The sequence below is a fragment of the Zootoca vivipara genome, chromosome 1, assembly GCF_965207765.1.
Source record: "Zootoca vivipara chromosome 1, rZooViv2.hap1.1, whole genome shotgun sequence".
Lineage (NCBI taxonomy): Eukaryota > Metazoa > Chordata > Lepidosauria > Squamata > Lacertidae > Zootoca > Zootoca vivipara.
Window position 1 is genome coordinate 52,998,284 of NC_142582.1, and position 25,343 is coordinate 53,023,626.

Genomic DNA, 25,343 nt, shown 5'->3' on the forward strand with positions numbered 1-25,343 from the left:
TTCTCCCCTCATTTAATCCCCACAGTAACTTTGCGTGAGTGACCAAGCCACGACAGCTCCAGCCCCCAGGGATCATAAGAAAGGAATAAAGACTCTGACAACGTGTTATGGAATTAAAATTAGGCCACAACTTTATTAAACTTCTGAATGTAGGAAGACCTTGGCTTAGGCCTTGGGCGTGCATCCCTCCCAGCCCCTCAGTCGGGGGAACTGGAGCACATCAGGGTAAATGGGATATGGGGGTGCACTGCGAGACGTATATGTATGCAGGCAGCCCAGCCCATATCCCTGCACATAGGGTAGTTCACTGACAACTTTTAAATGTATGGCCAGTGACACCCATTATGTTGTTGAAGATTCATTCCCCATGTCTGCAGTCATGGGATTGTTGTCTATCATGATTGTATATGTTTTTAATTCCACAGAGTGGGAAGTAATGGAGACAGGATGTTTGTGTTACTGTGTTCCGTGGAGTGGGACTGTTGTCCTTTGTTCTTTCTCTTTGCTGTCTGATGCTAGAGGGGGAGGGAGCCATGTTGCAGTGCTCCGAGTGTATTATATGTAAATAAACGTAGATTAGGCAAAATGCTGAGTTGCTGAGGTCTGTAAGCAAACTGCGAAGACTCTGCGGATCCCTGAGTGTGCTGATGTTTCTTGGCATCAGTCACTGTGGTGTTCAGGCTGAAGAAAGCTTTTGAAGCTCCCGAACGATCGACCAGGAGGGAAAGAACATGCCAGTCGGGCACGTGTCTTTACCAAGAGTGTAGGACTTTACTTGTGTGTAGGACGACTCCTAACATATAGAACCCCTTTTAAGAGAGGATCCTGGAATCGCCGACACAGGGGGGTGAGTCACCACTTCATGCCCACACCCCCATTATAGGGAAGAAAAGACTAAAGAATTACACCCTACGCCATAAACTGCCAAAATTGTGACAAATTGCTACAGGGAAGACAAAACGCAAGAAAATTTCATCCCAGTCCTTCAATAGCAACCAGAGAAAATTGCCCCACAGCTAATTGCAATTGCCACTAGAGCTTTCAAATTCTTCAGAGAGACCAAATTCCCATAATGAGGTATCCCTTTATGGCAGACCATTGGTTATATCATCCCTGTAGATACTACTTCAGTGATAGAAGCAGGAGCGCTTTGCAGAATTTCAGCTGAAGAAGCATATGTTTGCGGAAATAGTTTCAGAATAGATGATGGATGAAGGAATTAAACTGCAGCAAAGCCATCAGGACAATGGTAGGCTCTCTTAATAATTTCTGGTTTATACTGTACATAGCATTATGTCAGGAAGGGGCAATTTGGAGGATCATCATCAGGTGGAGGTCAGAAGTTATTTTCATCCTTCCTGCATGCCACTAACAAGCAGACAAAGCGCAGAAAATATTATTTATTGGCTTCATAACAGATAAAGGGTGACAAAACTGCAAACTTTGCCTAGTCATTGATTCTGAATGCTGAATCAGTATCCAGAAGATTCCCCCTAAAGTTACAATTTTGCATATAGCCCAGAGACTGCTCTACAATGAGGTGGGCACTTGAGTGGCAGATTTGGGAGGGAAGGCAGATTAGGATCCTAGCTCACCTCCTCCCTCTCATCCTGACTAGCTACCTGACGTAGGAAGCACACATAAATCAGGCAGAGCCTGGAAGGGACACTGGCTGAGGGAAGGAAAGTGCTGAAGGGTGGGGGTAGGAGGAGGCAGCAGTGGAAAAAAGAGAGTGGCTTCATTTTTATTTTAAATATTGTCATTCCCACTGATGTTTGTTTCAGGACTGAAGGCTACGCTTGGGGGTTGGGCCATGGGTTTTTTAACCTCCACAAACAAATGAATCCCATGAACACTTTCCCATGAGTATGTTCCACTGAACATACAGTAAGTTCACCTGAGTAAAAATCCACACTATTACACTAGTACCATTAAATTGTAATAATTAGGGGCTCTTGCTCAGATTAGAATCATATCACTTTATTTTTTTAAAAAATAATGTTTTTATTAGTTTTCAATTACAGTCCAATAATAGCCTCATTATAACAATACCAATTTATAATACAATTGTTAATACCAATCATTCAAATACCGAATTGTATAATTTAGATAAAGTGGGGGTCCCGCATGCTAGATTTGATTAGTTGATTAATTTCTTTATCTCTGCATTCCAAAATCTTATTACTTTCAATTACATTCCAGTCATAATAATAATCCCTCATACAACAACTACAATATTAATAATGTCTATTTGTGTTGGCACATTAAATGATTTATAAAACTACAAGTGAGGAACTCAAACTATATGCTTGTTCTTCCTGTGTGTGGCAATTATTCTGTCTGTGGTGTTTCTTCCTGTCCTTATAAGATGTCTTTCTTCCCCCCTGTTGTTGCTGTTATCTGCCATGATTTGGGTGGAACTGATATCCCATTGCTGTTCCACAAATTTCTCTTTTGCTTTGTCCCGTGCTCCGTTTTTTTTGCAACTTTAACAACAGCTGCAAAAGTCACTCTGTCCCAGTAAATATTACCTGTTGTTACCATTTTTCCTCTCAGCCTAGGAAGAAAAGCCATCTGTCAAACTGCAAATGACTCAATAAAGAGCCCTATCAGTTCCTTGGCAGTTCACAGACCCTTTCATCCTTCCTTCCAGCTGAAGATCTGTGAGCAATTATCATTTCAATTGAATTAAATTCCAAGTCCTCTAAGTGTTATTCAGTTCACTTTGTAAATAATAAAGGATGGGGAAGAGTCAGCTCTCAGTTTCCATAGTAAACCTTTTGCAAAATATAGCTTCCCTCCCTTTTTCCTTTTTTTTACACACATAGTTCAGTTTGATGTTGTATTCCATGTTTAAATTCCAATTTCTTCCATCCTTGCTTCTACAAATATAATTTGAACTAACATTCAGAAGAGGGTTGCCAAATTATAAATGTAGAGAAGAAAACTTTAAATCAGGCATCCCCAAACTGCGGCCCTCCAGATGTTTTGGCCTACAACTCCCATGATCCCTAGCTAACAGGACCAGTGGTCAGGGATGATGGGAACTGTAGTCCAAAACATCTGGAGGGCCGAAGTTTGGGGATGCCTTCTTTAAATAAAGAAACCGTAGGCTCCCCCCGCCACTGTCTTTTGCACTGAACGAAGTCTTATCTCAAGTTCAAACCTTAAAGTCCTTGCAGTTGGTTTGTTCCACAGTTTGTGATATCATCTCTTCCAGCACATGCCTGTACTTTAGCTCTAATTAACAGGAGAACCTCTGTTTCTTAATGGTGGTGTTGGAGGGTTTTTGGCAGGCAAAGTGCTTTTGTACTCCGTGCCACCGACTCCCACATTCCAGAACCAGGTACCGAGACAAAATGAGAGTGAAGCCCATCCCACCCCCATCTCTGGGGGAAATTTACATGGATAATTATCCTCAATTATCATTAAGACAGAGCAAAACCGGAAGCCCAAAATCAAATCATTTTAGGGTTGGCACAGACTTTGGAAGTCACTGACTCAAACCTTCTGCTCGATGTATGCTCAACACTCAACAAAACTAAACAAATGGGGGTGGTAGTTATCATCTGCTTACTGTTCAGTGTCCTAGTCCTAGTTCAATGACTGGAAGAGCATTTTCTAGTTTGCCTCAGGCAACAAAATGTCTTGGATCAGCACAGGCATAACCACAGGAAGCACGATAGCCAGCAGGATACAAGGATGCAGAGTTTTCAGTGATACAAACTTGAGTTTATGTTACAGAAATTGCTTGTCTTTTCTTCTCTACATTCTCTACAGAATTAAAAAGCATGTCAAGGGAAAATCACAGCACCATATATGAGTTCATACTTTTGGGCTTCACTGACTCACCAGAGCTGAAAATCTTGCTTTTCGTATTCTTCCTTGTAGTCTACCTCATCACCATTGTGGGAAATCTTGGGATGATCCTATTAATCAGGATCGATTCTCGACTTCACACCCCCATGTACTTCTTCCTCAGCCAGCTGTCCTTTGTGGACCTCTGCTATGCTTCCGTTGTCACCCCTAAGATGTTGATGGATTTTGTCGTGAAAAGCAAAAGCATTTCCTTGCCTGGATGTGCAGCACAGATGGCTATGTTTTGTGTCTTTGTGGCCACTGAGTGTTTCATTTTGGCAGCCATGGCTTATGATCGGTACGTAGCTATTTCCAAGCCTCTTCTCTATACAGTCATTATGTCCAAGAAAATTTGTGCCCAGCTGATGGTTGGACCCTATCTTGCAGGGCTACTAAATGCGACGACACATACCAGCTTAACTTTCCAATTAACTTTCTGCAAGTCCACAATCAACCATTTCTTCTGTGACATCCCTGCAGTCATATCGCTCTCTTGCTCTGACACAAGTTTCAACATGATGGTGCTTTTTGGTCTCTCCTTCATGTTTGGAACAGTCAGTGGCTTAATTGTCATCATCTCTTACATCTACATCCTTGCAGCCACCTTGAGGATCCGTTCCAGTGAAGGGAGGCACAAGGCTTTCTCTACCTGCTTTTCCCACCTCACCGCTGTCTCACTTTTCTTTGGGAGCCTCTTCTTCATATATGTCCGGCCCAGTTCTGACTCCACAGAAGATGAAGACAAGATTGTCTCCATGTTCTACACTGTGCTGATCCCCATGTTAAACCCCTTGATCTACAGCCTAAGAAACAAAGATGTGAAATACGCAGTCAAGAGGGTGCTCAGGGTGAAACATTTCTCCTGATATGCAGTTATTCGGTTTTGTTGCAGAAAAGTTGCTATTTCCATCCATTTTTGTTTGGGGAATTCATGAAAGCAAGTGTGTTGGCAAAGACTGTTGAAAAGGTCCCCAAACAGCATGAAACTCTCTGAGCCCTGGAGGTAGAATAGTGGTTTTCTCTCCCATTTATGTTTGTGGGAAGGATTTTAAAAATATATATATCATAGGGAAAGAAAAGGACAGGAAAGCAGCTCCCATACACCTTATGCCCTGGAAGGAGCGAAGTGAAGATTCTTCTACCATCTTACCACTGAGGACTGCTCAACCAGGTGGTAATTATGTGCCCTCTTGTCTGGGCTCGAGAAACCTTACTTCAGAGTAGACATGTACATTAAATGTTGAACCAGCTAATATCTAAATGGGTAAGAGTTTAAGAAAGGAATTTCACAGCAAATTAATAAATATTGTGATATAAGAAGAGGGACGTAGACTAATGGATGCTGGTCTAAGAAGTAGAGAAATATACTCAGTTCAATGTGATCTTGTCATTCTTCACTGAATTAAATTTCAAACTCTGCACTAGCATTAAGCAGGGGACTGAACACTAAATATATATGTGTGTAGCAAAAATCCATGGATGTTTTTCCCTTGGGAGAAAATTTGGACCAGAGAAGGTCAGGGCTTCCTGGCCCTTTCCCTGCCTGCAGCTCCTCTGCTCCGAATCCTCATTAAGCACCCAAGTTTGACATGACATTTGTCACATGGTTTCCCTGGTAACACAAAGTTGGATCAAGGGAAAGAAGAAATAGCAAGTGTGGGTAGATTCTCATTGGGACTATGATGGGGCAAAGACTTAAAGCCCCCCTACAAACCACTCACCTTGATTCTGATCCTGCTTGCCTTCCACCCATTGAGGATGATTTGTTAAGGAAAATCAACCAGTGAGTTTTGCACTGAACCTCTTTTCTTCCCAAACATTTAAAATGCATGTTTGGCTTGCAAATAGACATTTGGGACACTGCAAGAGGAAAAGGGTCTCTGGGGTCAGGCTAATGCCTATAAGCTTGGGGAAAGAAAAGGTTAAGCATAAGAAGAAGAAGCTTTTGTTTCCAGCCTATGCATGTGTGAGATGTGTAGTTAAGGCCTTAAAGGGGAAACCTGGTAGGTAATAAATATGTGTTTGCATGGTATTTCAGGGTGGGAGGGTGGGTGCTTGTTGTTTTGCACTTTGGCATTTGTAAAGAAAAGAATATTTTTTATAAAAAAGTGTATTATATATATTTAACATTGTATTATATTTAATGTTATAGTTGTATTTGTTGTATTATGTGTTGTTGTGTGACAGTTGCCTGTTTGATCTTTTATATGTGCTATGGCTATATGGCTAATGCAATAAACTTTGATTTGATTTGGTTTAACTGTGTAATGTCTGTATTTTTATTTTTTGTCTGTAAATGTGCCGGTGTGGTGTAGTGGTTAAGAGCGGTAGACTCATAATCTGGGGAACCGGGTTTGTCTCTGCTCCTCCACATGTAGCTGCTGGGTGACCTTGGGCTAGTCACACTTCTCTGAAGTCTCTCAGCCCCACTCACCTCACAGAGTGTTTGTTGTGGGGGAGGAAGGGAAAGGAGAATGTTAGCACTTTGAGACTCCTTAGGGTAGTGATAAAGCGGGATACAAAATCCAAGCTCTTCTTCTTAAATTGATTTTTTATATATCTATATGTCTATGTCTATGTCTATATCTATCTATCTAGCTCTAGCTCTAGCTCTAGCTCTCTCTATCTCTCTATATACGGTATATATGGATAAAAGGGCAGAGTTTTCAATGAGCAGCTAAGAAAAGGAAAAAAATAAATGTAATTAATTTACATGGTTAATGTAAAAATTAAAGTTGGCAGAAGGTCATCATGGCTAGCTAGACATATGGGATTGGTGAGGTTTCTAGCATAAAAATATCAGAGGCTGAAGATGCCTGAACATGCTGGAAAAGAATATCTAAGATGGCTTTGGGAATACTTGAAGAAATGCTGGAAGTTGGCTTGGAGCAAGATTACGAGCCTATGTTGCTCTCTGTCCTTCTGCTTTCCATTCACCCTTACCAAAAATAAGAATAAAACAAATGCTCCCAAAGTCACCATAATACTCATGACCTGGTAAAGGCTGTTCTGGATTATCTATCAAATGCTGAAAAGGAAGTCAATGTTTTGCATCAATGGTGTATGAACTTTATCGCTCCAAACACCTTGTTATCCACTTCCAGAAAACATTACCATTTGTGCTACTACAGCAAAACAATTCATTGCAGTATTACACCCCACAAGAATGTATTGTTTGCTATTCCCTCCACCCATTTGATCTGGTAGGGCAGAAGGCAAGGAGGTTAACAGCAGGTGCACCCAGAGCCAATGACAGGCTACCAATGAATTCTAATATTGTCCCCATGTTCCTCCCTGCTAAGTTTTACAAGGGCAAAATTAAGGGCTGATTCACACCTCCGTTTGCCCCACCACTTTCCCCCAGGAAAACCCATGGTTTAGCACTGAAATGGAACAAATGACAATTGAGTTCTTCACAGATTGTTGTTGGTTCCGATTTAGTGCTAAAGAGCAGGCTTTCCAGAGGAAAGCGCTGGGATGATGGCAAAGCCACTCAGACTCATGGGACAAGCAGAAAACCACTTTGACCTGTGCTTTCTGAATTCAGGATACTGATGCCACCTTGAGCATCTTGGAGAAAAAGTGGGATATAAATGAAATAAATAATGTCAAATGCAAGTGTTAAACAGCTTCAGATTCTATGAGGCTACATTTATTCTGAATTCAGAATGCTGATGGCATTCAAAGTAATATTCTTGTTTTACAAGGTTAGCAGATGAAAAAGACAGGTTTCACTGTGGCCAAAGCATCTTTGAAGAAAAACATTTTTTCAGTGCAATTAATGCTCATACCCAGTGGGACAAAAATTAATTGCAGCTTTACCACCTGACAGTAGAAATGGGTCCTCAAAGCCCCAGACTGAAGAACTCAGAAGGATATAAAGATCCTTGCCTTTGTAAACAACACTGGAGAGGCCAAGAAAACCTCATCTGGAAGATGTGCGTTGAGATCCTATACAAGACTTCTCAAAGTAAGTCCCATTGAGTTCAAACGGGACTTTCCCTCCAGAGTACAGGTTCTCAGACCAAAGCAACTCAGAAATTGCTACAAGTTAAATTACTACCATCATTTCAATGTCCCCAGTGATGTAAGATTGAATCAGTGAAAGAAGTTGCCAAAAAAAATCAGCGCCACAATCCTAAGGAGGCCAAGACAATTATGGGATGTGTATTTTGTTTTAAGTAAAAGAGATAAGAAAGTTAATGAACCATAGGGATGTGGGAAGGCTTGGGGGCATAGAGAGTTTTTGCTTCAAATTCCACTATGTGGATTGTCTGGACACATTTTTCCCCCCCTCCACACCTCAAATAGGAGTTTTTAAAAAATCCTTCTCGTTCCATCAGTGCCCCTGCTTTTCATTACTTGCAACATTTTTCTAGCCATTAACTTCTTTAAAAGGTAGAAAGTGCATTAAGCAGAAAATTCAGGGTGCAAAAAGAATCTTGTAAAAAGGAAAGCAGAGAACATTATAGGTATCATTATAGGTATCATGCATATTTTCAGAAGTCATTTTTTTCTTAAAATAGCTTCCTAGATATGCAACAGCTGAAATAGAAAACTAGTATTTCTTTATTTTGTCTGTTCTGACCAGCAGCAGGTCTCTGTGCCCCACCAGCACAGAGACACCTTCCATGTCATTTGCAGCCTGATTCTCTTTTTAACTGGAGATGCCAGGAATCGAACCAGGGACTTTCTTTATGCAGAGCATGAGATGCAGCAAATCCCCTCCTCACTACCTCTTCCATTCACAGTCTGTATTTCATGAGTAGCTTTATCTACATTCCCTGCACTACAATGGAACTTACCTTCTACTTTTCTACACAGAGATACTGTGAATGGCCAATGTAAACCACACCATGGTGCATGAATTTATCTTTCTGGGCTTTGCTGGATCTCCAGAGCTGCAAATCCTACTCTTCATATTCTTCCTAACCGTCTACCTCATCACCCTCGTGGGAAATCTTGGGATGATCCTCTTAATCAGGACTGACTCCCGGCTTCACACCCCCATGTACTTCTTTCTCAGCAACTTGTCCTTTGTGGACCTCTGCTATTCTTCAGTTGTCACTCCTAAGATGTTGGTGGATTTTGTTGCGGAAAGCAAAATGATTTCCTTGCCCGGGTGTGCAGCACAGATGTGGTTCTTCAGCTTCTTTTTGGGTGTCGAAGGTTACCTCTTGACTTCAATGGCCTATGATCGGTATGTGGCCATTTCTAACCCACTGTTGTATAAGCTCATCATGTCCAGGAAAGTTTGTGTCCAACTGCTGGCTGGCCCCTATTGTGTGGGGCTGCTAAATGGCATCACACACACAACCTTAACTTTCCAGTTAACCTTCTGTCACTTCAAGATCAATCACTTCTTCTGTGACATCCCTGCAGTGATTTCGCTCTCCTGCTCAGACACACAAATCAACAAGTTAGTGCTCTTTGCCATGTCCTGCACACTGGGCACTCTCAGCTGTTCTCTTATCATCATCTCCTACATCTACATCCTCGCTGCCATCCTGAGGATGCGCTCTGCAGAGGGCTGGCGTAAGACTTTCTCTACCTGTTTCTCCCACCTCACCACCGTTTCCATCTTTTTCGGGACCCTCTTCTTTATCTACGTGGTACAGCCCAGCAACAGCTTCTCAGAAGATCAGGACAAGATGGTCTCCATGTTCTACACAGTTGTGATTCCAATGTTAAATCCCTTGATCTACAGTGTAAAGAACAAAGAAGTGAAAGATGCTGTAAAGAGAGTAATCGGGAGAAAGGGGTTCCTATTGAAATAGTGGGCCTGTCATAGAATTCCTTCTTAAGCCGAGGGTGGTTAGACTTCAGGTTTGTGTGAGCTAATTGGGATTGCTGTTGGCATGGAAGAGAAGATCTCCCAAGGTGGGAGGCTGGGAGAAGGAAGGGAAGTTCCCACGTGAGAGCTGGAAGGGTTCACCTTTCTCTGTGTTGGTCAAGTTAAGATTTACCTGTGAAAGAGGAGTTTTGTGTGCTTTTCTTTCTTTTCTTTTTTCTGTTTTTGTTTTCATTTAGATTAGTTTTTTAGTGTAATCTGTATATAAAAAAAATGTAAAAATCGTGAAATCCTGTTTGCCACTTTTCTCCGTAACCGCTTGACCGATCGTCCTGAAATTTTGACACAACGATCCAGGCCACTCCTAGAGCGTTGTTGGGGGCAAAAATCCCTCAAATCGCACACCTGCCCAGGTACAGACCTGCTTTTCCACCAAGTCAAACAGTGCCCTTAAGTGGAATTCCTCCCACAGTACACCCCCTCCCTTCCTGAGAAATCTAAGCCACACCCACAAACCGAATGACATCATCATCAACCAAGCAACTGAAGCACACCAAGGCAGCCATTTTATCTAGGCCTTTGTTTTAGGCCCCTGACAGGCTGACAGGCCTCCACTAGACCCGGGGAGGGGGATAACCCACAGCAACACACTTGGGGGCACGGCAAAGGGTTTTACTTTACCATTTAGCACCACTACCTCCCCCAAAAAAAACCACCAAAGAACCAACATTGCCAAGTGGAGGTCGGGGCCTGCCTGAGGGGGGGGGTTGCCACAGACCGCAGCATGGCCTTCGATTTATGTAGGCCCCTACACTGCAAGGGGTTTTTACTTTACAATTTAGCACCACTACCCCCCAAAAATCCACAAGACAAAAATAAATATGACTTATTTTATGGGTATGTCTTATTTTAGGAGAAACAACTGATTGTAAGCCTCTGTGTCTTTTTTTTTTTAAAAAAAAAAACCATTCACGTTCTCTCCCCAGTTTAAGTCCTCAGATATTTGCAGTGCACACACCCCACCCCATTTACAATTCCCTACCTTCCCCTTGCCACTTCCTGGGTTTTTTTATGGAACTGAACAACTTGGGTACTTCAGAACGCACCTTCTGTTGCCAGGCCCTTGCAGGGCCAGACAGAGGCCCGGCCCAGGTAGATAAGATAATGTGTCCCTGTTTTTAACCCTTTTGTTACTTTTTTCATTTTACTGATTGTGAATATGCTGACCGAGGCCCGCTTTGGATTCGGAGGCCCGCGCCAAGTGGCCCATATGATCCCCCTCCTTCTGTCTGGGCCTGTCTGTTGCTACAGGGCTGTGGGGCTTCGCTATTTGACACCCCCCCTCCCCGGGTTGGGATTCTTTAAGTAGTTCTCTGGGTCCCAGGGCACATCATCACCCCCGATCCTTAATCTAAACATATAGAAATGTTCACGATGCATGCGCAGGGGCCAATGTATGGAGATACAGGGGGGAGGGGACAACAGAGGGCTCAGACAAAAGTAAATACTGGGAAATGGAACCCAGAAACTGACAGCTCCTTCTCCAAGGATGGTGGCCAAGGTATGGAGATACAGGGGGTAGGGGCCAACACTCCCCAGGAACAACAGAAGGTTCAGACAAAAGTGCATGCTGGGAAATAGAACCCAGAACCTAACAGTTCCTTTTCGAGGGTGGGGGCCAAGGTATGGAGATACAGGGGGGAGGGGCCAACACTCCCCAGGGACAACAGAGGGAAGGGTATCCTACCGAAACACAGGGATGAGCCGGGGTGGAGGGAGGAGGGGCAGGATACGTCATGGATCATGACAGGGTGGGGGGGATGACAGGAAAGAACCACAGCAACGCATGGCCGGGTCAGCTAGTGTATTAATAAAATCTTATAAACTTTTTTTTAAAAAAAAAGGAAGGAAGGAAGGAAGGAAGGAAGGAAGGAAGGAAGGAAGGACCTTTCCTGTGGTGGCTCCCCATTTGTGCAATGCTCTCCCCAGGGAGGCTCACCTAGTGCCTTCATTACATATCTTTAGACTCCAGAAGAAAACATTTCTCTTTATTCAGGCCTTGGGCTGATTAACATTCTATGTCCTAAGGACACATTCTCTTTTGAGTAAAATTTCTGTCCGGGTGGATTTTTAAAATTTGCCAAAAATTTCTCTGTTTATGCCTATGTGGAAGTAATATTGTATGAGATCTCTGCTAAGCACTCATTCTGATTTGTTTTTGGAAAGGTTATATAACAATGAACTTTCATCCTGACTTGTTTGCAGGGTGTATATATGGTTTCCAATTAATCATTCAGTTCAAACTTTTCAAAGCAATTCCCTGTCCTCTTTCGAACCAGAAAAGGTCTTTCTTTCTTTATAACTTCTTTTTTAAAAAAACAAACTTTGACGTGATAGGCGACAGAGCACTTTAAACCACTTTAGTTGTGTAAACCTTAATTTCCTGGTATGCATTTGAATCCCTCCCTCAAAAATACTGATGATCTGGAGGCACCCATACACTTAGAATTAAAGGAGGCAAAGGGGTACCTCTGAGTAGATGTCTAGCCCAGCTCACATTAAAAATTGCTCTTAGTTTCTCACCAAGTTTTCTTCAGCAATCAGAGAGTTGCAGTTATTGTTCAACTTTTAGAAGTCAGAAACTCCTGCCAATCTGCAGCAAGAGATCCTAATCAACTTTATGCTCACCCTGTCTTAAGCAACCCGTTTTATGCAAGAAAAGGTATGCTCGTATAATATTAGAATTAACATTGTTTCTGTAGGGTGAACAATATGACTGATATACTGGCATAACTGCTATTTTGTGCCTTTTTCAATACAAGAAAGAAGGGGGGGTGTTTTAGGTATATCAGTAAATATTTCCACAAAGCAGACCATGTGGTCAGTTTTATGATATGACACCAGAAATGTTTGACAGAAGAGGAGTTTTGCACGGTTCTTCCTAATTAATTCTGATGTTCCGGGTTTTTCTGTTTTTTTAAAATGCTTTCCTATATTGTATTCGTCTGTGGCGTTGTATTCAGAATTACCTGGACTGGTAGGAGAAACACTTAAAGATATGGCCTCATTAATCTTTTTGAAGATATGCACATAAAACAAGAAAGCTTTCCCAGTCCTACACTTATAGCTAGGAAAAGACTGGAGCGTGCAAAGAAGTATATTTGATGTGATTACACACACACACACACAAACACACACACACACACACACACACACACCCCTAGAAAAATAAATAGTTCCTGTGGACCCCCCCCCCCAAAAAAAGGTTACAGAATCTGGGTTTGAACCAGGAATATTTTCCCATGAAAAAGCATGCATTCCACAACCGAGCCATCATTCTTCCAATGGATTATATTAGTAAGGTTTTTTTTGTGTGTGTGTGTGTTTCCTGAGTTTTAGAGGGCTGAACAGCTGCTGGTGGAACTATTTATTTTTCACTCAGTTCTGGTATTTGCCAATTAAACAAATGAAGGTGAGGAAGAAAAGTGAGAAAGGAGGAGTATTTTTAGTACACTTGCCAACAAAAATATCTGTCCTGGCAATTTTTAAATCACCTTATTTGGCATAAAACAGAACAAATGGAATGTGAATGAAGTCAGCATTTAGTGTGAAGCAGATCAGCATCTCTTGCTTCTTGCACAGTTTTCAGTTTCTTGCCCAGATTGTGAACAGCCCCATGACCTTGAAGGACCAAATGATAAGGATATGGATGAGCCACTTCTTTTGCATGTGAATTGTTCCTGAATGTATTTCAAAGAGTTTATCAAGTCTGCCCTTGAGCCCCCCCCCAAATAAGGTGTGCTCACATGCTACATTTAATGAGTGCATAGTGCGCCACTGTGCATAAATAGCTGAACTTATAAAGTTATTCACATGTAACACTCAACAAGTGTACAGACAGGGCGCACAATATTGATCCATGCAGATCAAAAAGTGCACAGCATTTCAGTGGAGCACACTTCATCAGAACAGGGCTTTTAGAATTATCATACTAATAATTCATGGAGGAGAGGGCTATCCATGACTACTAGCCACAATGGCTATGCTCCGCCTCCAGAGTGGGAGGCAGAAATGCTACTCAATACCAGTTGCTGTAAACCACAGGAGCAAGGAGTGGTTTCCCATAGGTATCTGGTTGGCCACTGTGAGAACAGGATGCTGGACTAGGTGGCTCATGGGCCTGATCCAGGAAACTGCCTCTTATGTTCTTAATGTTAGAAAGAGCCCAATTATTTGTCTCAGTAAGAAGCCATTGTTTCTTCTCTGGGTGACCAGGTTTTACAAGATCCAAAAGGAGAAACAGAGAGTTCCAGCACTTTGGGAATACAGTGTATATCTTAGGCAAATGGGTGGGAAATCTGCACTGTCTCTCTCCATATTTGCATCCTCAAGACAGAGCAAGATTTTGCGCGAGCTTCCAGAGAGCAGCGGCGACAACTTCAGACACCGTCAGCACTCAAAATGCACATGGCAGAGACAACAGGCGCTTTTGTGGCTGATAGACATTATGAACCCCCTGGCTCTGGTTCAATAAATACACTACAGGATATAAGCTCATCTGCCCGAAATCTGTCGAATTTCTGTTTGCAGAGACGTCCAGCAGGTGGCAATAGTACACCACCATATTTTCTGCTCACAGAAACAGCCACCCATTGGCAGGCAGTACTTTCAGCCTTGTAACTGTGTGACCCCAAGACTGCTGTCAGCCCTGTTAACTTATTTATCAGAGGGCAGCTGATATGAGCTGCTCTAGGCCTGGAGGTGAATTCACATCTCCTGGTGAATTCAGGATTAAACTAAACAACTTGGCACAAAGGTTTTATAGGGAGCCCTTTGAAGAATCTGAACAATATGCTGTCATTCTTTTTATCCCCCCCCCATGTTTATATCCATCCTGTCATCTGTTCTTCAGCCAGGACCAATCAGTGCCGCCCACCAGCTTTCATGGCAACCTTTCACTCATCACCATCCATTAAGAAGTGGGCTATCGTGGGTGAAGGCGGTCAGGCAACTGGAAGAGAAGATGCTGGAGCTTTCTTTGACTGTGACACACAGCAAAGCTTCCTCCAGCTGCCACGCTGCCCCAAAATGTCACACAGGGAACAGAGCTTGATGAGATCTGCTTTTTTGGATTATTAACATCACCACCATTTAGGGGGTGCAAGCAATACTTTGATCCACACCTATACAATGTTTGCTTCTGGAATTTTTCATGGGGGTTCACATTTTCATTTTTTCAAAATCTGTAAGGAAACTAAACTTTTTGATTCGATACTTTCCCAGAGAGTGCTTCTGTCGTTCTTGTTTTTAATCCAGCCATTTTAGTGGTTGAACACTAGAATCGTTTGTTTTGTTCAGAATTATCAATCGTGTTCCCATCTTTTAAATAATGTGAACATCTCGTGAGTCTTCTTGTCATGGAAGTGATTCAGGCCACCCTCTTCAGGCTCATTTCGTGGGTCATTTTATTGAATAATTCTTTTCAATTGCTTCATGTGTCAGCCGGTCCATGACACCAACTAAAGAAATGCTGTCTCCCTGAGACTGTGATATTTGTTGATGTTAGCCCCCAGCTAAGAATGTCACCCAAAGAGCTCCAAAATAAAGAACACATTTGTGAGATTTTGTTGTTTAGTCATTTAGTTGTGTCCGACTCTTCGTGAGATTATCTATGGCTAATTACACACTATAATGTACCTTTAAAGCACATTCAGAGCACATTTTCCCCCTCAAAGAATTCTGGGTATGTCGTTTACCCCGCACAGAGGTATAATTCCCAGCAACCCTTAACAAATGACAGTGTCAAGAATTCTTTGAGGTGGAAATGTGCTTCAAACATGCGTTATAGCAGGCATCCCCAAACTTCAGCCCTCCAGGTGTTTTGGACTACAATTCCCATCTTCTCTGACCACTGGTCCTGTTAGCTAGGGATCATGGGAGTTGTAGGCCAAAACATCTGGAGGGCCGCAGTTTGGGGATGCCTGCTTTATAGTGTATACACAGCTGTAAGAAAATGGCCTGTTCTGTGTGGCAGAACATTAACAGTTCTTAATTAAAATACCGTATGTCATCTTTGTGTTAGATTTAAGTTGCTTCCTGCAACTTACATCTCGCGAAGCAGGTAGTAGGCCTACCTCTGGCTCTTTAGAGAAAGATATTTAGGCAATGACTTGAGGGCAGCACCTCCCTGCACACATCCTCAATCCACATCAGATAGTTACAGGTAGGTAGCCGTGTTGGTCTGACATAGTCGAAACAAAATAAAAAAATTTCCTTCCAGCAGCACCTTAGAGACCAACCAAGTTTGTCATTGGTATGAGATTTTGTGTGCATGCACACTTCTTCAGGTAGTCAGCACTGGCAGTAGCAGCTGGCAGTGGCCTCGTCCACACCTGTTTGTGCGTACCTCAGAAATACAGGTCTGAGCCATTTTCCTCTTGACCCATGCTTTTTAGGCAAGGGTCCAAGTGGTTTCCCCTGCTCTTTTCTAAGGGCAAACCCACTCTTTAGCAAAAAGATCAGAACAAAACAGCAATTTGGGGAGACCCTGAATTGCTGTTTGCTCCGACTGAGCTCTAAAGAGCAGTTTTCCCTGGGGAGGAAGCAGCAGGACAAGAGTAAGTATGGCTAAGACTAGTGTCATTGCTGTAGCTTACTCGAATGGTGCTGGTCCACAGTTTAAAGCTCCATGTCAGAATGCTCTCCCCCTGCCCTGCCGCTGTCCCCAGGAAAACCCACTCTTTAGCGCAATCAGAAGAAACAAACAGCAATTTGAGTTTTCTGCAGAATTGTTTTCAGCAGTAAAGAGTGGGCTTTCACTGGGGATTCACCAGTCAGGGGGAAGAGAATTCTGACACTGAGGCACAAAAGGAAGCCTTGGTGAGCTCTCCTCTAGCCCCAACTTAGCCACCACCCAGCCACAGCCCAGTGCTGCCCAGGTGAGCTGCAGAGAAACTAACGTCAGCCAGGGAAGCGGCTCTGCCCCACCACACCTGCCACTACCGTTTTTTGTGGTGCCACCATGGCTCCCTCAGTCGGACTTTTTTTTCCCCTCAAGTGTTTGACACAAAGTGAGATGCATACATTCTCCTCATTACCTTCCTCTCCTTAAAAAGATAAGAAGAGCCCTACTGGATGAGAAGCAAAGGCCCCTGGCATTTTGTTCTCACAGTAGTCAACCCGACGCCTTTGGGAAGCTCGTGAGAAGGACCATAGTGCAATAGCGCTTTCCCCACCTGTGATTTCCAGCGACTGGGATTTACAGGCATGTTGCCTGTTCACCCACATGCCTTCTCCTGGCTCTCTCCAGAGCCCTCCCCTCCAAAGATCTCTGTTACCATGTGTGGGTCCCACACATACACCCTCAGCACCTTGCTCTCTCAAAAGCAGCAGCCGCAGCAGTCAGTGAGTCAGACTGTTTGCTTGACAAATTATTTTGTATGCCTGCACTCCCTTGTCTGCTGTAAAGTACTGTAATCATGACACATCACAAATATATCCTGTGACAAGCTGTTCACCCAACCTCAATACAACGTCCAATACATGACAAGCAAAGAAATGGATAGTAACCAGACCCATTTGCAGTCTAGATTTCCAACAAAAGTAAAAAAAAAAAAAAAGGTATATTTGTTTACACTGTTCCAGAACAGCAGTCATGTTATTCTGTTGTGGCAAAAGCTAGCACATTTATCATGACAGAACATTTCAGGGACCTCAGTCAATTTCATCAGACACACAAGTTAATAATAATAATAATAATAATAATAATAATAATAATAATAATATCATTTATTTAAAAAAACACATCTGCCTGGGTTTCCCAGTTAACAAAGGGAGCTCATCCCATGGCTATAAACTGTGACTTTTTCTTACTTGGGCTGAGCTAATATTTGTTTTCCATTCTTAAGGAAATCAGCCCTGAGTGCTCACTGGAAGGACAGATCCTGAAGCTGAGGCTCCAATACTTTGGCCACCTCATGAGAAGAGAAGACTCCCTCGAAAAAACCCTGATGCTGGGAAAGATTGAGGGCACAAGGAGAAGGGGACGACAGAGGACGAGATGGTTGGACAGTGTTCTCGAAGCTACCAACATGAGTCTGACCAAACTGCAGGAGACAGTGGAAGACAGGAGTGCCTGGCATGCTCTGGTCCATGGGATCACGAAGAGTTGGACACGACTAAAAAACAATATTTGTTTTTAAAGCTGGTCACCCTTCCTCACTGGCATATTTGAGTACTTTATACTTGGGAATCCATTTTCAAGTACAAAATGTCTGCTAGGGAGCAGCCCTCTGGTACCCATGCAATCTGCCAGCATATATTTCCGCCCAGATTCAACACAGCGATGGAAATCCTCCCGGAGGCATAACGTCAATATCCAAACTGATAGGCTCAACAAACTAACATAAATCCACATACATAAAAGGCAGCCTTTCTGCCAAAAATACAGAAATAACTATCGAATACAGATCCAGCCAAGATCCATCTGTCAAACCAACTCAGAGATGACAGCCAGCCCGGCACAAACACACCAACAGATGCAACTGACGATTACACAATGAAGATGCATAAATGACAGCACTATTACCATGCAAACACACAGAGAGATGTAACAACCCAGCCCTCTAGCACTAGCCATCACCCCTTATAATCACAACACAGCAGTCTTTTTCAGCTACTTTAAACTGTATAAAATCAACTAGGGAGCCTGAAAACACACGCCCTGCCCTTGCCCTTGCCTCCTGCATGCCAGTTGTTCCTTGTGCACAAAGGATTGTTGGTTCAAGTTGGGGAAGAGATCTGACACCATCATGCTGACATTCTCTTCTGGGCAGCCCAGCAGGGGCCACATCCCTACAGTGGGCTGGTCCAGAGGCACCGGCCCAGGTATAGGGAGCGCCAGGGGCTCCAATCCCCTCAATATTTTGAATCAGGGGACCCAGCCCCCCCCAATATTGAGGGGAGGCATCATCCCCTGCCACCACTGGGCATCCTACCAGAGCCCCAGCCCCAACTCAAGAGCCAGGAGGGGGCTGGGGCATATTCATAGAATGGGAGAGTTGGCAGGGACCCAGTAATACAGAAATCTCATCAAAAGCATTCATGATATATGGCCATCCAATATCTGCTTAAAACCTCCAAGGGAGGAGAGTCCTTTAACTTCTAGCCTTTGTCATCTAAAGCATGTGTGAGTTTTAGCTCTATTGCTGCAACTGTGATTGCTGCTTTAACCATTTTTTTTAATACGGTGGGGGGACTTTGTGAATATGTGGTGTGCATCTTGCTTAAAAGCCACTCAAATGCCGTGTTAACTTGATGTGTGAGACTTCAGCCATCTTCCAACTCCACAATCCTATGATTCTATGAAACTCTGGACAGATTCACAAAGTCTCCTATCATATTGGGGGGATTAATGTTCTCACACTGCATTTCTCCGGCTAGAAATGTATTCACACATGTGCGATGTGGTGTGGATTTTGCTTAAAATCCGCATGAATTCCATGTTAAATTGATATGTGAGATTTCAGATATCTCTGATGTTATATCTAAGTAACTTAGTTGAGCGTTCTCAGGTACTAGGTACTTGAGAGTTCTCAGGTACTTTCTATGGGAATCCTAAGACACCCTTGCTTGTTTGGCTATTTTTGTTTGTCATCATCTGTCTTGGAGCAAGATGTAAGAAGGGTGCTGGAAAAAATCTGATTTCTTCATACATTTACATAGGAGTAAGTGCCATCTAATACAGAAGGATTATGTTGCACAGTTGCTCTCTTGCTGCAGAACATTGCTCAGTTCTACTATTGTGGTTTACATAGGCATCTGGTCAGGAACAGAATGCCAGGCTGTCCCAGCAGGGCTCTATGTACATTATGATTAATAGAAAATGATGTATTTATTGATTGATTATAGACAGAGAAAACTTTATTGTCATTGTCCCCTTGCGGGAACAACGGAATTACTCGTTATATCCCACCTTTTATCCAAGAAGCTCAAGGTGACATGTTTTCTTCATAGCAATTTTGCTGAGAGACAGTGCCTGGACCAAGGTCACACAGTGAGCCACTTCATGGCCAGGCCTACATGGGATAGGATTGCTTCCAGAATGCTCTTACAGAGAATATAATCTAAATGAAGTGACGTTTGTTTAGAAGCACACCACAATAGCAGCGATAACAACAAATTGCTCACATTGTGATGTTCCTTTATTATATCACAGGATTGCTAGAGCTGTACTGCTTACGTGTCCACTGCTTCTTTGCCGGGGAGGAGGATGGGGAGAGAAGCAGAGCAATTTGGCCTTGCCCACGCAACATCTGGGACTGCCAAGCAACCCCTCCAAGCCCAGAGTCCACCAACGACCACTGGTCCCACCACACTGGCCAATATTATCCTCTGCAAAGTTGGAGAGGTGGCTTGCAGGGGAGGAGCAGGGTGGACTTAAGAGGCACCCTGCCTACCACTCTTCCTCCTGAAAGCCCTCTTCCTCCTGGTTGCGTCTCCTCTGTGTCAGGTGAAGGAAAGCAGCTGGGAAAGCAGTAAATGCAGAAGGGTAGAGCATCACCATAAACATTTCTCCCCTGAGGAACAAAAGATCCCTCACATTGCCATTTGCAGTTGAGAAATGGCAACCAGGGTTCAGAGGCCGGTGCTTGTCTATCACCAACATTTACCCTATGGTGTAAATAATATGGCCTGATTCTATCAGGTTTCTCTCCTCCTCTGTTGTGTGAAAGCTGGATCCAAGGTTGCCTTACCTCATTCTACCCCCCTCAGTCTCCGCTGTCTCCTCTTCCCCCAATTGTGTCATTCTTGATCTTTCCAATTCATTTCCTGTTCGCCCCAGAAGTTTCTGCTTAAATAGACCCTGGGGCTTCCTCGGCTTTTAGCTGATGCCAGCAGTCTCATTTTCTCCAGGCTGTCACAAAACTGCTGGTCCATGAAGGATAATGACAGGTACATCTTAGTGAAAGAAAAGCAGGGGGGGTGAACAAATATAGAGGAGACTGGGAAGCTATAATGGTAGGGCAGAAGAAACAATGCTAACATCGTATTTTAGAAGTGTGATAATACAGTTGCAATTCTAGCAAATGAAAGGACAGTATATTATTAGTTATTTACTTTCTTGTTGCGTTTTTACTGCCAGGTAAGGCCCAGGACAGAAGCACTTACAAGTTATTCTACCTCAGGTGCCAAAATAACTTGGCTGGCCTTGGATTCTGTGTATCTTTTTTTTAAAAAAAAAAGTACAGTGGGACCTCGACTTACGAGCTCCTCGACATCAGTTTTCGACTTATGAGCAGGAAAAGTGGCTGCGCGCTTACGTTTTTTCCGACATCCAAACAGAAAACCCGTTCACAGCTAGATGCGGTTTCCTCGACTTACGAGGTTTTAGATGTGGTTTCCTCGACTTACGAATTTTTCCATTTCCAATGCATTCCTATGGGAAACCGCTTTTCCTATGGGAAACTCGACTTACGAAGTTTTCGACCTACGACTGTGCATTCGGAACAGATTAAATTCATAAGTTGAGGTCCCACTGTATGATATATCATGTTATGAGTTTGGGGGGGGTGTAGGAATTCAGGGGTTAGAAGGATCTCCTGGATCCAGGAAGTGTCAAAATATAAACCAGGCTAGCTTCCTGGTGAGGCAATCACCTGGGTGATGGGCCATTAAGAGGAACAAAGGAAAGGGGATCTGCATGAGATGGCAAATGGGTGGAGAGGTCCCCCTACTCGTGGATAGTTAGGAGGAAAAAGCCAAAGTTTAGAGTTTGGAGTGATGTGGGTTAGAAGCAAAGCAGCAAACTGGGAACCGAGAGAGACAGAGCAGTGTTTGATTTTTGTTCGAGTCCAGGGCCCTCTTTGGGTGTTAATGCTGTGGACCCCTCCGCCGTAGGCTCAGGATGCACAGTAGATATGCGTGAACAAACCATATATCCTAAAGACACCACAGTCTTCACTATGCCTCATTCCAAGGGAAACACGTACCCTGGGTAAGCACCTGGAATCTCCCACCACTCAGAGATTGGGGTGCTGTGCAACAATATTTTTATTATTTTCAACAAAACCAAACAGATCAAATGCTGCCACACAACAATGGTACAGAGGTACACTTGCATTATCTTAGTCCTGATCTATTGCCAAAGTTGGCATAGCAGGTCACACACTATTAGAAAAGAGCTCTCTCTTTTAAGTCATGTGTATTTCTCTCTGGTTCGCCAGAAGTGGCTTAGTCATGCTGGCCACATGACCCAGAAGCTGTCTGTGGACAAACCCCGGCTCCCACAGCCTACAGAGCGAGACAAACGTGCAACCCCAGAGTCGTCCGCAACTGGACCTAATGGTCAGGTACCCCTTTACCTTTACCTTTTTAAGTTAAACCCTGGCTGTAGCTTTACAGGCTACAGATCTCACTGATGGCCAAACAACTGGCAAATACCATCAAGGACACTCTGTTATATCCTTTCATCGATCTGGTGCCCTACAGTTATTTTAGACTTCAACAGGAGTGGAGGAATCTGGTGGTGGACTACAACTCCCATCATCCCTGACCGTTGGCTGCGCCTCCCAGGAACAGGAGCCCTACAGCATCTGAAGGGCTACAGGTTTCCCATCCCTGGACTGCAAATTCCATCAGCTCCAGGCAGCAAAGCCAATGTTTAGGGAAGATGGGAATTGTAGTCTAGTGACATCTGGAGGGCACCAGGTTGGGAAAGACTGCTCTCTGACATTTGGCAGGCTTTGTTCTCCTGAGTCATACCTGGTGAGGTTTCTAAATTAGCACAGGCAGAAATGCTGTGCTTTTAAGGGAGGAAATGAGGCAATATTTACCCACCGCTGTGCCTTTGTGAAGTTTAACTGGCAAAGGATAGATCTGCATTTGTGAAGTCCGTTTCAGGTGGGAGGTCCCTTTGGAGCCTATTGGGATTTTGAAATAAAACCAATTAATATCTACCCAAGGGAGAGCTCCATACACAAAAGGAAAAGAGCAACCTCTCTCCTGGGGTTTTTGCACCATCTGTCTTCCCACCAGATGCCAGCAAGAGGCAATGGGGAAAACAGACATGAAACGTCCCCCTAATAGGTGCCAAACCCCCACAGGGAAAGGAGGGAAAATAACTCCACACACACATGTGGAGAGTGTTAAATAACTAATCAAAAGCTCTGTGAGGTGGCCATAGGCCACAAAGGAAAAGCCAATATGGCTGCTGGGCAGGATGTCTGGTGCCTCAAGGTTGTTGGCGAAGAGAAGAGTTGGTCTCCAGGCCTTGTTAAAGCCATCATCTGTAGGAAGAGGCAAGGAATTGCCTTCTGACCTTAGATTCATGCCCCCCTTTCTGCAGACACTCAGCTCAGCCCCCCACCCACTCCAAAGAATTATGGGAACTGTCGTTTCCTATGGGTGCTTTGAATTGTAGCTCTGTGAGAGTTCCCAAAATTCTTTGAGGGGGGAATGTTCTTTACTTTTACGGTGTGTTTGCAGTCTAAGAATCCGAGTCAGCAATGAGAAGCTGCTTCCCTAGCATATCTTGCTCATTCCCAGTCTATTTCTCCGCTCTCAATTTCCGTGTGTCTGTGTGTCCCTGTTTGCCTCCTCGTTCTCTGCCCCTGTCTGTCTCCTAGATCGCCAACCACCCCCGTCTGCCTGATTCTGCTTTCCCACTCCCTCCAGGATACGTGCCCTCCCCCATCTCTGGGATTCCGTGGGTGCGCTTTTTATTCCATCCTCTCTTGCTTCATCCTTCTTTTTCTTCTCTCCCCACCCCACCCCCATCAGCTCAGTGGGGTCTGCAGCCAGCTCTCCTGTTGCTCAGAGATGAGGAGGCAGTTGCTAAGAGACAGTGAAACGTCAGTACCTGGCCCTCAAGGGGGGGAGAGAGAGGGGGGTGGCGAGAGAGGGAGAAGGAGGGAAGAGGAGGTGGGGAAAGACCTGGATGAAATCAGAGAGAGAGAGAGCGCAACAGTGGCTGCAATTCAATGAGACGACTGACAGCATCTCTGTCTTTTAGAGGTGCAGATGAAAGAAAGGATGAAAGGAGGCAAGAAGCACAGCTGAATAGGAAGGAACTAGCACAGGAGTCCGCAGCACCAGAGCTGAGCTGAGCTCCAACCGAAAAACAGCCACCCTCTGCTCAGAGTAAGTGTCTCCTTGGAACAAAAGAAAATTGATGATGTGACGGGGGGGGGGGGAGAAATGAAGAGGGGATGCCTGTGTGCTGTGCATCTGTGGAAAAACAAAGACTTGGGTAGTCCCTGCCTTGTGTGAGCAGGGTGTGTCCAGCGGGTGAGGATGGAGGGTGCATTTGACAATGGGGTGTAATGGAGAGGAGGCAATGGGTGGAAAGAGGACATGGCAAGGATGAGTGGGGAGAGGGCAAATAAGATGTGAGCTCTGCAGGGCATCCAGGTCGATCTTGCTGGAGGAGGAGGAGGACACAACAGAAAACAGAGACGGAGAGAGGGGTGGATGGCAGTGGTGAATGAAGAAAGCTTTGGAAGGAGAGAGACGTGGGAAGAGAGAGGCAAGTGTGGTCCAAGTTAGGGAAGAGCCTCTAGGAAGCCATGTGCAGAGACTTGGGGATAAAGGAGAGGGATGGTGAGGGATGCAGGGAAATCTGAAACGCAGGCCCAGTTCTCCCAACAGAATAAAATCCGAGTGGTGTGTTTGTGTGGAGGCCCAAAGCTCCTCCACAGCTAATGGTGGAGGAAGGAGCTATGAGTTGCCTCTCAGCAGACCTTTGCATGTTCAGACCTTTAAACCTCCCCCTTAAATAAATTCACACAAGACTCAGATTTTTGGATTGGTTTTTGGCAGAATTTAGGCCACAACTTTATTGATTACAGCAAGTGAGTGGTTGCATAGGCTCTGGTTTGACTAGCTCCCTGCACCCTTGCAGGTAGTGCTGACCCAGAGCTCTATCGTAGGTCAGCCAAGGGTGAACACCTGGAATGGCAGAAAGCTGCAGACATGCTATGTCCACCACCCAGATGTCCCCCTGGACTCAGACATGGGCACAACTCCTCACAGGGTTGACCAAACCATTGAGTCCCTGGATTCCTTTAATGGAATGTCCCTTCATATAGGGATGGCGAGAGCCTTCCCCCATCCCTATCACCTGAACCAGAGCCTATCTACAACCTTACAAGTTGTGACGATTTGCTACGTGGCAGGCAAAACCCAAATGGCACCAGCCAATCAGCCAAGTGGGGAAAATTCCTGCCGTGCCCCTATCCCAACGACAGGCGACACATGATGGCATAGCAAGGTCAAGCGCGCAAGCCCTAAATATAGGGAGAGGTGGGCGGGTGTTCCGATGCACTGACCAAGAGAGAAAGCTCAGGGTCACGTGCATTGGCATATATAGGTCCCTTGATCCATTTGGCTAGCGTCCCATTGGTCAGATTAAACCCAGCAACAAGGGACCTACCAATTGGGTGTTGTAGCTATCCAATCGTACCCACCCACAACACAAGGGTTTGGTTGCCAGGTCTCACCGCAACATGTGCCCTCTTTGAGGGAGGACACAATCTGTGGATGAATGGGTGGCGCCCTGCAGCTGAGCCTGGGCTAGGAAAAAATGTGGGTCATCTTGACTGAGGGACAATGACCAGTTTGTGTGAAATCCAGGGGGGAGCAAAAGTAGGAGTTAGCTGCAGAGATGAGATTTGTAAGGACTTCCCCAAAGTTTAAT

General features: G+C 44.3%; 2 protein-coding genes across 2 annotated transcripts; both read left to right on the top strand.

Annotated features, from left to right (window-relative positions):
- Window positions 1–3,791: 3,791 nt before the first annotated feature.
- LOC118089952 (olfactory receptor 5AR1-like) lies at window positions 3,792–4,724 on the top strand. Its single transcript, XM_035125156.3, has one exon. The coding sequence runs from the start codon at window positions 3,792–3,794 to the stop codon at window positions 4,722–4,724; it is 933 nt and encodes a 310-aa protein (XP_034981047.2).
- A 3,964-nt stretch (window positions 4,725–8,688) lies between these two features.
- On the top strand, window positions 8,689–9,635 carry LOC118089945 (olfactory receptor 5G9-like). The gene has a single exon (XM_035125143.3). The coding sequence runs from the start codon at window positions 8,694–8,696 to the stop codon at window positions 9,633–9,635; it is 942 nt and encodes a 313-aa protein (XP_034981034.2). The 5' UTR covers window positions 8,689–8,693.
- The last annotated feature ends 15,708 nt before the right edge of the window (window positions 9,636–25,343 follow it).

What these genes read in the sequence shown, in the direction of transcription:
- LOC118089952 (XM_035125156.3), top strand. Translation starts at nt 3,792, where the DNA reads ATGTCAAGGGAAAATCACAGCACCATATATGAGTTCATACTTTTGGGC.
- LOC118089945 (XM_035125143.3), top strand. Translation starts at nt 8,694, where the DNA reads ATGGCCAATGTAAACCACACCATGGTGCATGAATTTATCTTTCTGGGC.